General features: G+C 35.9%; 1 protein-coding gene across 14 annotated transcripts in view; it reads right to left on the bottom strand.

Annotated features, from left to right (window-relative positions):
* HERC1 (HECT and RLD domain containing E3 ubiquitin protein ligase family member 1) overlaps nucleotides 1–13,336 on the bottom strand; it is a 109,329-nt gene that overhangs the window by 25,553 nt on the left and 70,440 nt on the right. For 8 of the 14 annotated variants that reach the window (XR_015701448.1, XM_087744463.1, XM_087744471.1 and 5 more), the window contains 13 exons: nucleotides 12,678–12,876; nucleotides 11,624–11,784; nucleotides 9,913–10,029; nucleotides 9,509–9,740; nucleotides 8,202–8,326; nucleotides 7,720–7,940; nucleotides 6,302–6,570; nucleotides 5,717–5,769; nucleotides 4,244–4,444; nucleotides 3,444–3,618; nucleotides 2,467–2,737; nucleotides 1,395–1,608; nucleotides 377–636 (listed from right to left, as the gene is read on the bottom strand). Coding sequence is in view for 13 of the 14 variants with exons in the window: in XM_087744463.1 (XP_087600589.1) it covers nucleotides 377–636; nucleotides 1,395–1,608; nucleotides 2,467–2,737; nucleotides 3,444–3,618; nucleotides 4,244–4,444; nucleotides 5,717–5,769; nucleotides 6,302–6,570; nucleotides 7,720–7,940; nucleotides 8,202–8,326; nucleotides 9,509–9,740; nucleotides 9,913–10,029; nucleotides 11,624–11,784; nucleotides 12,678–12,876 (2,498 nt within the window). In the remaining variant the exon portion in view is untranslated. The remainder of the gene's footprint in view (nucleotides 1–376; nucleotides 637–1,394; nucleotides 1,609–2,466; nucleotides 2,738–3,443; nucleotides 3,619–4,243; nucleotides 4,445–5,716; nucleotides 5,770–6,301; nucleotides 6,571–7,719; nucleotides 7,941–8,201; nucleotides 8,327–9,508; nucleotides 9,741–9,912; nucleotides 10,030–11,623; nucleotides 11,785–12,677; nucleotides 12,877–13,336) is intronic. The other 6 variants (XM_087744464.1, XM_087744469.1, XM_087744473.1 and 3 more) reach the window with 4 other exon arrangements.

The following is a 13,336-nucleotide window of genomic DNA, read 5'->3' as shown; positions in this document are numbered from 1 at the left end:
GGATGCTACGCTTTGTTCAGACCCATGCTCAACAGGCCACTATCGCACAGAATACTGGACAAAGATGTTAACTACTATGGCAGAAAAATTAATGCAAATTAAGATCTAGTCTAAGAAAAGATTTAGGGTGATTCTGCTGACTTCATGTACTGTGAGAACACTTTCACGTCCCCTTTAATTGAAGCTTCAAAGAAGCTAAGCATTTTTCTGCATCAGAGGTATCCTCAAGCAATAACTTACTTTATCACCAAAACATTACTTCTTGTGGGAAATCACTTCAGTCAGTATATTTCTAATATAATAGTATTTTACTTTTTCTGTATTCTACAAAAGAGAGTATTAAAATTCATGCAATTCTGGGAGAAATCATACTTACCCTGTTCTGATGAGCCTCTAATTTTATGAAGGAACATTTTCGTAAGTCTCCCCCCATATCAGCGAGGGTCTGAGGAATAGTTTGATTATCTCGATCATGTGCTGCAAGAGTTCGCACCAGCTGCTGAGCAGCCCACTGCCTATGTTGTGAAGATAACCTTGAAGAGAGGCAGCAAGCTGCTAGTGCATTAGCCAGCTCCAGAGGGCCTACAGCAGAAGGATCATAGGAAGGATGGGCATACAAATGGGCAATTAAACCTGCTTAAACAAAACAATGAGATGATGCCTAGATGAGTACCAAACAGAATTACACAAATGAACACAGCATTAGCCATCATTTCTAGAAAAAAAGAAAGAGATTAACAAACATAAGAACATTGCAATCATGTTAACTATTAGAAAAAACACTCTTCTGATACCAAGACAAACATAACTCCCTTTAGAATTTCACAAAAACCCCTTAAGAATAGAATTACGAATAGTCTTATTCCCACCATATGGAAAATGGTTGCTCAAAGAGCAAGCGCTTTCTGAAGAGGAAAAGGCCTCCTCTGACAGAGATAAGCTGCTGTCACTGCTGTGTCCTTCCCTCCCTTTAACACAGCAACAGCCTGCTGTTGAGGCACAGCAGTTGCTTTTTGGCTCCCTGACCTCTCACAGCAGAGGCTGCAGAACTTTCTGCATCAGAGACAGAACAGTACTTTGGTGGCCCTAATCAACTGTTATTCCCCTTAATTTCATTAGGTGGCACAACTGAGGCTGAATGTCTTAGCTATATGGCTTCGAATACCCACACGTTCAGATTTTTTTTTAAAGTGGCAAAAGATGCAACTATGTAATAAGATCATATTTCTAGTAAAATTTGTGTACTAAACTATAAGATTACTTTGATTAAAACAAGTTTTGTACACTTTTGAGAGTATATTTATTTCTACATTATTCTAGGAAGTCTCTCCTTAAATACAGATGAGAAATTGAAGATTTAATAATTAACATTTAAAAACAAAGTTATATCATACCTTTCTTTTCAATTTCTGCTTTATCATAATTTGGCCTCAGTTTGGCCCCTTTGTCTGCCAACAATGCCACAAGTGCTTGAGTAACCACAAAATTCGGAGATGTGACAAGTTTGTTTTCTTCTGCAATTCCTCTTAAAAAACTTGGCAAAAATTTTCGCTGAATTGGATCATCAACTGTTGTCAAGTTTACACCAGTTGCTGCAGAAATCAAATTCTAAAAATAAATAATTAAACACCATAAATAACCAGAAGAAACAGAAAAAATCAATTTTGGAAAACTTTTTTAGTTGAACAAATCATGCAGAGTTTTAAAGATTTTAAATTTTTTTTTCAGAAATTCTTAGCTCCCAACCACTTTTATTTTAACAGGCAAGGATCATGTACAATATGGAATTTAAGTCTTCTGCTCTGGGGAATACCTGGTCTTAATGGAACCAACTATCCAGATCCAGGGATTTTTTTTTTTTTTTTTTTTAAAAAAAAGTATCAAGTAACCAATAGTACCAGCAAGAACTAAGGAGCTTATAGAAGAACTTTTTAAAAAGTTATGCACCTGGTGGTAGGATAAAAAGCAATAACACATAATAAAATCCATTATCCCATCCAGCATCCGTATTTCTCCACAATTATATTTCAAACTCAGAAGAACAAAACAATTACTCTGATTGCTTAGAAAGTTTCCCGATACATATGAAATCCTGCTGCATGTCCACAGCTGTAGATCATCTCTTTCTAAATATAAACAATCTGTGCTCCACATAGAGTTGACTCCATTAAAAAACCCCAAACTTTAACGGAAAAACCCTATCAATTCGAAAAGTGCATCCATTTTTCTCCACTTGAAAAGAGTAATCAGAAAAAAAAAGTGTAAAGTTACTTGATTTTTACAACAATGAAACATACCTTTGTGCAAAGCCATAAACAAGAACTCTAAGCAGATCCTCAAACTGAGGGCAGTCTCATCACAATTCAGAAGATAAAAGCACAAATTATCAGTATGTACAAAATGGATTGCTTTATGTCACGTGTAAGTAGTTTAATATAAATAATTATGTTGAAATAACAGTCCTACCTGTGTACATAACTGTACCAGCAGTTTTGCAGCACTAGGAGTGTTTGATGCCAAACAGCCTACTGCTGTACTCAGATAAGCAAGACAAGATATCGGCTTGCTTGTTTTGCTGTGTATTCCTCTAGATCGCTCCGTTGAACTTGACACAGTGGATGGGCTTGTGGAGAGGCCTGCTCTCCCTGCTGCAGCGAGGCACATTAAACGAACCAAAGTTCTGATATCCGTTAATCCCAAGGATTCAAGACCAGCTGCCAGGCTACAACTGGAGCCACTGTCAAAAATGAATATAAATGCTCTTGGTTTTGTTAGTACATTTTAAAAGAAAGTTATGTTTGGATAACACTATTCCCAAACCATTAGTGAACACTCCCTGTTTAATTAGCTGAACATTGTTACCATGCAGGGGGAAGGGGAAGAAAGAGAAATGAAACTCCCTCCACTCCTTTTTTTTTTTTAAGCTGAAGACAAAAACATATTCTAGACCTGCCCTAGCAAAAATCCATGAGTTTACCTGGAATCACTCATAAACAGTAATATGGATAATCCATGTTAGAGTTATGCTATGACGATATGAACATCTACGTGTCGGATCTCTGCGATGTTTTCATAGTTGCATGGGTATCTTGTACAAAGCCAGTTTTTAAATCCTCGTATCCCATCAACTCCTTCACTTCATCTTCTTTCCTCTAATGTTTACCTCTACGTTCTAATACTTGCCTTGAACAAAATCTCACTGACAAACGCAGCTTTTTTTATGTTCTGAATTGCTGCCACTACTGGAGTCCACTTTCCATGTAAGATGTAGAAGTTTCTTCCATAAAGTTTGAAGATAGGGTTCAAAAGAACAAAGTCAACAGAACTTTTTCTCTTAATAGTATGATGTAAGTACATAAAATTAGAATCACTTTCCCAAATAGCTTAAAACTGCATCCCTATCAAAATGGAAAGGTGGAAGTGTTGCCAAGGGTGCCACAAACCTGACAGACAGAAGTGAGAGCGCTCTCATAACCATAGTTCTTGCAAGGAGGACTTGGGCAGCAGCTGTCACTCTTCTTAGAGCCATAACACGGTCATGTGGATTTACTAGGGCAGCTGCTTGTTCTCCTAAGGTTATCCTGCCAGACGAACTTTTTTCTATAGAGCCATGACAGCCTTGGAAATAATGATGATTTGCATTAGTGTTTAAAGAAAAACAAAACATGATCATATAGTAATAAGTGCAGAAGCAAATGTAGCTTATGTTTGCAAATTACTCATTAATTTTTCAACATTTCATACATACAGAACTGTAGTGATAATGACCGAGAGGAAAATACACTTCTGAAATACACTTCATAATTTAATTATGCTTTATTTTCAAAGATAGATGAGCACAACTTGACAATACTCAAGTTGATGTTAATTCCTCTGTTTCCCTCTTCCATTAGAGGGCCTACAAACTTACATATTGATCCTGCATTTCAACAGGCTGGTCAGTAAGTCCCAACTTAAATCCATGAATCCATCTTTGAGTTCTGCAAAACATGCTATTGGCAGCCACTGTGGGACTATAGTCACAGTTTTATTAGTAAATCAAAGCTTCAAGCTTTCTGTCAATATAAATGCCTCACACTCCTCTCTCTAACTCCCCTATAATAAAAGGACAATTTAGAACCCTGTCTTCGCTTCCTCATGGTGGGAGGTAGGAAAGACTGTCAAAATATTTCTGCTTTGCTCCTATAAAGTCACACCAAAGGGGAGGTATTTGTTCTTTAAATGAATCTCATTTCAAATTTACCTATTTGCATCAATGTTTCTTCCATACTGTTGGTGGCTGTCACCATTGCAACTGAAGCACCCAGAGGGTCACTGTCAGGGAACTGTACAGGTTCAGGTACAATACGGCGATCATTTAACCCAAGAGGTCCAGCCAGTAATTCAAACTCCTCTTCTCCTGTCAGCTTTTCATCTTCGTCTACATCTAACATATCCCAGTCTTCTATAATTGGAGAAATATAATTAGACTTGGTTACAAAAACTAAAATATTAAATAATTTTAATTAATTAAAAAAAAATACAGGGTATAAAATGTGGGTTGTAATCTGCAACACAGCAGTCTTAAAAACTCATCTTCTGATGTTGACATAGACACAAGATAGTAAATCAGAAAAATAAAATCCCCTTGCCCCTATCCATTAAATTTGATCTTTATTTCTACTGCAGAGAAGTTTCATGGAAGATTGTCTGAAGCATCAAACTAGCTGTTTTTTTAAAACACAGAAATAAGAGGTCATCACATCTAACACAAGACACCTCCAAAACTTGGAAGAGAGTGAGAAGTGTAGACATACAGTTGTGCTTTAAATCATGATAACAGGTGCATGTTCCAAAGGACTCAATAGTAAAGACAGATACTAGAAATTTCTGGTCTTCATATTTATCAAAAAAGTATGCATGAATTCTTAGGTCATAATTGTACACCCAGGCTTTTGCTTTTCCTTCCCAGGGAAGAAGAAGGAAAAAAAAAAAGCACCATAATTGCAATTCAGTTATGTATTCCATTCACTTCCCAACCATTTACGCAGAAGTCAACTCATATTTACTGATCCCTCCCGCTCTATTCTTACTCCCCATACAGCAGAATCTGAACACCTTTTATCTATTGGAAGACGGACTTACTGTTACATTCTGGAGCACTTATTTACTCTTAAATAGACAAATGTGGTAAATCATACAATTATGATCATACAAGCTACAGAAAGGCCCAGAATCTCAAAGAATCATCTGGGAAAGGTTTTCTACAATCACTAGAAATAATCTGTTTAAAGTGAAAGCCAGCCTCAGGACACTCTCAGCTAGTACGAAGGTAGAAAAAGTAAGAATAAGCCTAATGGCAGACTTTTGAGACTCTAACTTATGCTAATTAACTTCTCCTACAAAGGCAGCTGAAGAAACGTATTTGAACATAAGGCTCTGTATGTACAGTTCTGGATATAACATGTACCCACAATACCTTAGCACCCAAAGTTAAGTATTTGCCATTTCAGCTACTTAGATGAAAAACACAGGAAAAAATGTCACTGATTTTTTTCCCATTTGAACTAAAAAAAAAAAAAAATTAAAATACTACATCTAGTCTGAAGAAGATTTTAAAGTATACTTTCGTGTACAGTTTCATGACAGGTTTATTTGCATGGAAGTACCTTTATGGAAAAATAAAACACTGTGCAACTGCGAAGTATTTAATATCTTCAGCAACTTAATAACATACCTTCATAGACACTGTCTTGTTTACCTATTAAATCAGGAGCCTGGCCTTTGTACCTGTATGAAAAAACAACAAAGAAAATAACTGAATGGATCTAATAATTTACATATATGCATAATAATTGTAAACTTGGTTTACTATTAAGTTCTTTTACTGTTAGGTCAATGTATATATGATTTCTGGAAATGGCTAGTAACAGAGAGACATATAAAAGGGCTTCTAAAAGTGTCTGTGGAGGGGGGAAGCATTTTGCAGTACTAATGTGAGAAAGGCCCATAAAAAATATTGGAATTGTCAAACAAAATTGAAAAAGGAAGAAGTTTTCAAAAGTCAAGAAGAGCAGGCAACAACCCAAGAAATAATTCCTTGTTTTTCATTTAAAAAAATAGAAATATCAATACAACCTTTTTTTTTAAATATGCATTTGTTGAATAGAGAAAATTATTTTAAGCCTCAGTTAAATCAAGACAAATTCTGCTAGGAATTTTAATTTCTTCAGTCAAATTCTTAAAATGCTGATGCTAGTAAACATTTTTAAGTTGTTTCCTTTCTTTACACAGAGTATTCCTCCATCTTGTACTTCTGTACCTTTCAGAAGTTGATGTTTTAGATTTACTCTTCAGGGCTAAGTATTTCTCTCTGCAGATGCCGCACAATAAATAGTATGGATTTCCGCTTCCACATTCACCACCAAACCATCCATCTACATAAGAACCATTGCTACGATAGCCCTGGCGATTTGCACTACGACCACAGCCTGGGTGGTTTCTTTTCATGTGTTGATTGAAGCTGACAACACTGGATTCACACAGTTCACAAACCACGACTTCTTCTCTGTCTTCAGATTCACAAACATGCTGCATAGTAAGATTTTTACATGTTATTTGTACAGAATAAACATCTTCATATTAGATATAAAATAGGCCAATATTCTTAGGTGGATGCTCCTGCCCATTTCTGTTACACACACAGAGTGATATTTTTATGGTTAACTTGCACAAAAGCAAAGCAGAAATAGACAATTTATGACATAATGAAGAGCACACGATTTCAGAACAGGAAAAACATTCGGAAGTAAAGTTTCAGAGGACGAGATTTTCCTATTTCCTTTCAGATCTGACTCAAAATTCTCGACAGTATAACTTTTTACATGTAATTCTGCTAGTTCACATTCAATGCTGTCTCCAAGTTATCTGGTTCTCCTCAGAACTTGACTAGACCAGATCCAAAAAAGAAAAAAGAATCGTTTTTTTTCAGACAATCGGATGTTACATTTACTGAGCAACAATTATCATTTGGGTCAATAAATTCTGAGGTTTTGTCTGAATATAAAGTTCATTTTTCTATAATTACATTTCTGTCCTAAGTCAGTAAATTCATTGTGATGTTCCAGTGAAACAAGCTCTCTAAAAAATTCAATACTTGCTTCCATATCAGAGTCAGGTAATCGTAATTAGAAGATGGAAGCTCAGTCTTGTGGGTTGCTTGTCTAATTTGACATGGATAATCCAAAGACTAACAAGCTGCTGTTATTACATTTCTTTTCCACCTCAAACATATTTTTAGGGGGCTATACAACAGAGTGAGGACTGTCACCATATCCTTCCCAGAGAATGAAATACACGACATGACTAAATTAAGAAAAACTGGTTTAAGTGCAAATTATGTTGCTACAGATCAGATTTTATTTTTATTACTACTACTACTATTATTATTATAATAAATACAACAAACATTTACAACTGTGTTTGTAATCCCTAGTTCTGTTCTCGTCTTTCAGGAGAGGCAGAAGAAAAACTATGTACATGTAGAAGTGCAGAGCAAGAAACACAAGAAAGCACTGTTCTTAATTTAAAAGTGAAGCTACAAGAAGATTTTAAGCATTGCTGCCATTTAGTAAGATATTTTCAAGCATGCTATAAGCATATGCATGTTACTTTAAATTTAAAAATATGAACATGCAGAAAGCAGTAAGTTAAAGCAGCCCCCGCTGCAGTCACACACACCCAGGTAGGCCAATCCAATACCTCTGGGATCCACATTCCCAGAATATCATTATCACTAGCCAGGTCTTGCCCAAACATAGCTTCCATTGCTTCATCATCAAGGTCAATTTCCAACTCCTCATCCAAGTTGAAGTCATAAAGTGCCCCTGGATCTTGCTGCAAAGATATCCCTTCTCTTCGACTCTGATTCCTGTGGGCCTGTACCGAGCGGTATAATCCTGCTGAAGTAAAAAAAAAAAAAAAAAAAAAAAAAGTACTTTTATTTTTCATGTAATAAAGGTGACTGGACTTTCAGCTTCCTTTTGCTTTGTTTTTAACTCTTCTGCTAAACATAATCTACTTATTACCACATAAAAAAAGTTAAACATACACTGAAACACATATGTGAAGGAGAGTTTTTTAACTTTCGTGTCAAGTACCAATCCCCCTCCTCTTCATTTACTGGATAAGCAAGGACCTCGGACGTCTTTCAGTATACTTACCAGCACGCGCTAGCAATGTTCGGGCAGCTAAATCAAATTTGTGTCTTCTCGTTACAGCTGACCGACTTCTAGAAGGAGGTCCACTTGCAGAAGCTGCATTATCCACATGATCCATATTATCAGGGCTACAAGAATTTGTAATTTACAGGTAAATGAAACCAAGTTTTAAGCAGCCACATACAGCAAGTAAGGAAAAATACTCAGATTATATTTATTGGCATTTGTTTTCTTTCTTTCCCAGAAGGAAAAAAAAGGGAATTTGGAATTCAAGAATTTTCAGTTCCACTGCAGCACATATTTACTGTCTTTTTGACTGTGAGATTTACCTCAAATTAGATGCAGCCGTGTCAACACCTATTCAATGCTTCCATAGTGCCTAAGCATTGCATTAATTCTGGGAAAGCACTCATTTTATGCCGTCAATGTTAACTACAGCTCAAATGAGGTTTCTTCTCCTTTTTAAAAGAAATAAAATCAACATTTCTGTTGTTGCTGCCTCAGTGATTCCCTCTTTTGCCCAAAATCTTTTGCAAAGCATGAATTTAAGTTACTTAGTAAGATTTGTTGCTTAGTTTATTTCTCCCGACTGAAATCTGTGAGTTTTCCATGAAATGACAGTTTACCTGGGACAAAGTAACTGAGGAAATTTAAAAACACATATCTCAGTAGGATCAAGGAATCTGAACAAAAAAGTGTTCTCAAAATACATCTTGTAATTGTCATCCTCCCTATTAACAAAAAAGCTGGTATGATTCCTAATAGGTGTCACTTAAAAATATAACCACTACTTTTAGGATTCAAAACAAAACAAAAGAAAACCAACCACCTTTCCTCCTTGTTTAATAAATAGTTTAGATCTAAGGTTGTGAAGGTGACTGAGAATGTAAATTTCAATTCAGTTTCATCCTCTCTGGACAAACCAAGAATTCATTTAAAAAGAAAAATGTAGAAAAATACCTGTCCATGAATACACTGGTGAAAAAAAAATACTCCAGTGAAATTCTGCTTTATTACTAGGTCTTTTAAGTAAAATGTAAACTATATGCCCCCATTTTTTTCGTTCCTCCTTCCTCTTTTTTTTGAAAGAAGGATGATCAGTTACGTTCTTCCCCAGTTCTGTGCACAAACAGTACTGGAAAATAAATGCACTGTGTACACCTAATTTAATTGCATCTTTGCTTTCATTCATGTTGTAACAAAATTCAAAAGTGGCATTACAAAGTAATGTTCTGTCAGCAACAATGAACTTGTGAGATTTTCAGTTTCAGCAACAAATTACAAGCAATTAGAAGAAAACTACATTTTACCTTTCACTAAAGCCTTCCTCCATTTCAGTGGCATCAGCAGAAGGGATATCACCTGGTGACTGCAAATAACAATGATCACCAGATTTTCCACCACTTCCAGAGACTATTGTCCCATGTCGTGAATCTGCAGTCCCTTCTGACTGGGGTTCTTCATCATCTTCATTTCCAGGGTGCTCTATCATCCACATGGCCAGCACTGTGATATTCTGTGCATCCGCTTCTCCTCTGGCACCTGAAAGCAGGAAAATCACACTTAGAATTTTATTATGTCATTGATGGTGAAAAAATCAATTTTTTTTCCCATAAATGGTTACAGAACTTAAAAATTAAGTATTCCACTGGAAAAAAGTGTTTCATATTTATGTAATTTTTCAGTTTAAACTGATGTTATAGTAATAGATTACCTGTAGCTTCCATAGCTTTTGCAATCTGCCTGAGTGAGAACCCCATTTCTAACAATGGAACAGCAATGGCAGGAGGAGGAGGGGATGTTGAAAGTCGGCTGCTTGGATCAGACAAAGCTTAAAAGACAGAAACCATTAAATGTAAAGTGCATAAATCTTTCTTTAGTGTTACTTAACCAGACCTTACTTTGATATACCAGCTTCAAATAAGGGAATAATTGCCCTTAACAACTTTCCTCTCTACTACTTCCCACAAAATAAGATACTTTCTATAATAAAACCAGATGGTATTAATTCTTTTTGGTAACATATGTATTATGTAAGCTTCTGTTTAATCAAGTAGGATACTGATGATATTGTAAGAACTATTTCTTTTAAGATATATCTAAGAAGTTTATTTCCAGTTAAAACTGTATCAAATTATGTGATTTATATTTATGTAGACTAGATAAAGTTATCCTCATCTGAATTATCAAGATTCCCAAATGCTATGAGATCACACCAATACACATTCCTCTTAAGGTACAGAAAGAGACCTCAACTAAGCTGGTGACGTATCTGAAAAATCTCTTTGCAAATGATGGCTATACTTCTGGGCAGAGAGTCTTTCAAGGGACTCTAAAAAGGTCAGTTACTGCTCAAAAAACAGTTTCCTTATCATTTGCCTTAAAAGTGAAGTCTGATCAACGAAGGCATCAACAATGTACTAACAAACAGGGTTGTAAAGACAGTATCATGACTAGAAGCAAGTAATCTTGTAAAAACAAACAAACAAACAAACAAACAAAGATGTGAAACTGAGCAGACAAGTTGCCATGTAACAAATAAAACAGCTAAAAGACCCAACTAATAGCATGGATATAAGAACAATAATAAGAAGTTGTATCAGTCAGGAATTTTAAAGCATGGACTTTGTTTCTCAGCACTGAGTATGAAATCCGGAGAACATACTTTAACTCAGTCTCTTCTATTCATTTAATACAAAACACATACATATGGACTTGTACTTTTCTTTTTAGTATTATCTCCTTTACATCTCAATACTCATTGGTGCTCTTTAGAAGCTCAAGATTCTCATGCAACAATTTGCTCAGCCTCCTAGCTATTCCATTCTGTATGTACGCTGGAACAGAGCAAGTTTCTGTTTTGAGTAGTACAGTGCAGGCAGTAATAAAACTTCTGTGAACAGAAGCCTCCCATTACCTTCACATGATTCCAGACAGCAGCATGAGGAGCCCATGAAGGATGGACAGCCCTTCCTATCTCATTAAACAAGATTAACTGGAAGAAGCTACACTGGTGTATGTATCAAAAACCACACCAATTCTTGTTTTCTGTGTGGTATATGACCTAACAAAAGCTAGAAAATTAGCGCACTAAACGGTGGCACACAACCAAGGAAACAAGCCCAAACTGGATTAACATTTTGAAGTTACTACCAATTATACTACATTCTCGGTTTACACATGTAGTTTTTAATCCATTCCACAGCTTTTAAAAACTAATTTCATTTGCTTGATAAAGTCTACAGCTACACAATCTACAGCTTTTTGTACTAAGATAGTCATTAAAAGGTTTTCAACAATGCTTTGCATGTTAGAGTGCACTAAAAAGAAACCCTGCTGGTTTTCAATGTCTTAAAAAACTACACTGAACTTCTGTGAATTTACTAATTGGTCCACATTTCTATCTACGCTGACTACAAGTTTACCTGTACGATTAGCAGGCCTCGCAGACTGGGAATCAGGAGAAGTCAAACTTTGTCTCCTTCCGACTTCATCTGAAGGAGATGTTGGTAAAGAAGATATTGGAGGAGTCTGAGCACGTCGTGCTGGAAGTACAGTTGTAGTGGGATAACTGGAGAACATTTGCCTTTAAAAAAGAACAATATACATTTATATTAAAAAGAGCTATGCTGAAAAAGGTCTGACACAAGAAAAACATCAAATTAGGGTGCACTTGGCAAGTCATACTTGACAGCAATTGAGTTTTGTAAAGGTAAGGCGCAATACATACGTTGCGGAGCGCAGAAAAACCCTGTCAGAACAGTTCATTCCTACCATCCTTGCCTGGAAAGTTAAATTCTAAATATGCACCCAAAAAAAAACCCTCAGACCAAGAGCTGTCCTAGGAGATAAAAGAGAAGTAAACACTCCTCCCATTTCCCCACTTTCTTCAGACCTCAGCCTGACTAATAAATCAGGTATTTTACTTTCACCATCCTGGTAATAGGATATTGTTCTGTCTTTTGTCAAATTATATCTGCAAAACCTCTAAGAACAGAGGTCAGATACATCAACACAGTTAATTATCTTACTTCCATTTCAGTATGTGAGGGCAGGATAAAATGAGGTCTTAGCTTGCATGATGTTACCTACAAACTAAGATCTACTCTAGTTTGAGAATAAACAACTATTAGTTAAAAATACAGAATTTCAGAGATTTTTAATTTAAACTATACCAAATAAACATGAGAGCTGAAGGACAACATAAGGAAGGTATTTCCTCCTGTCTTGAAGAATTCATATATATATACACACTGTGTAGGTTGAAAGCTTAAGAGCTTTTTATTTCTAGTAACACATGTCCTGCAAGGCAAAGTAATGCATTAAACTCTGTCCTCTGCAGAGGCAGTTCTTGACAGTAAACACAAACAAGAACATTTTTAAAGGCTTAGACAGCTAAAGACATATATCGCATATAAACCACAGAACTGGTTCCCTACACCCACAAAATCATATATGCTGAGAATAAAGATATTTTACCTAAGAAGACTCAGAGGCATAACACCAGGTGATTCTGAAGCTGGAACTGTTTCAGTATCAGTTACTGGAGTAGTAGCAGTGGTAGTATCCTCCAGAGAGCTGCTCATGAAAGATGTCGTGCTAGAAGCAGAAGGGCTGGTTGTAACTGGTGTTTGGGCTTGCTGAGATGGATCACCTTCTTCTACTTGTTGATCTACTTCTACAACACAAAAAAGGACGTTACAGGAACATTAATATAATTGTGTAGAGCAAAATAGTAGCTGTGGTTAAACTTTCAAAAATAACTATTGTTATTTAAAATTCCCCCCAAAGAAAGGGGTGTGCAGAAATGCACACCATACAAATACTTCTGCCAATAACTTATGGACTTATGTAAAGAAATCAGTCTATCAGCTCTTGTTGTTGTCATACCAATACAAGGTAAATAGTAAACAAGTCTTTCCAGATGATAACAGAGGCCATTTACTTGGTTAGATCTTCTGATATTTAGATTTAGAGATTTAGGTTTATTATTGTAACAGCTAGGATTATTCTCTTAGCAAAAGGGAAAGAAGTTGCAGATATGGAAATAGAACTGATTAACTATAAAGCTATTTTTAACTCAGCTGTGTAAGTAACAGATTTTTGAAGGGTTTTTTTGGTTGGTTTAGAAGTCATCC

This window comes from Nipponia nippon, unplaced genomic scaffold, assembly GCF_047370975.1.
Source record: "Nipponia nippon isolate SJK-2023a ecotype South Korea unplaced genomic scaffold, ASM4737097v1 scaffold_9, whole genome shotgun sequence".
Taxonomy (NCBI): domain Eukaryota; kingdom Metazoa; phylum Chordata; class Aves; order Pelecaniformes; family Threskiornithidae; genus Nipponia; species Nipponia nippon.
This window is presented reverse-complemented; position numbering and strand designations above follow the sequence as displayed.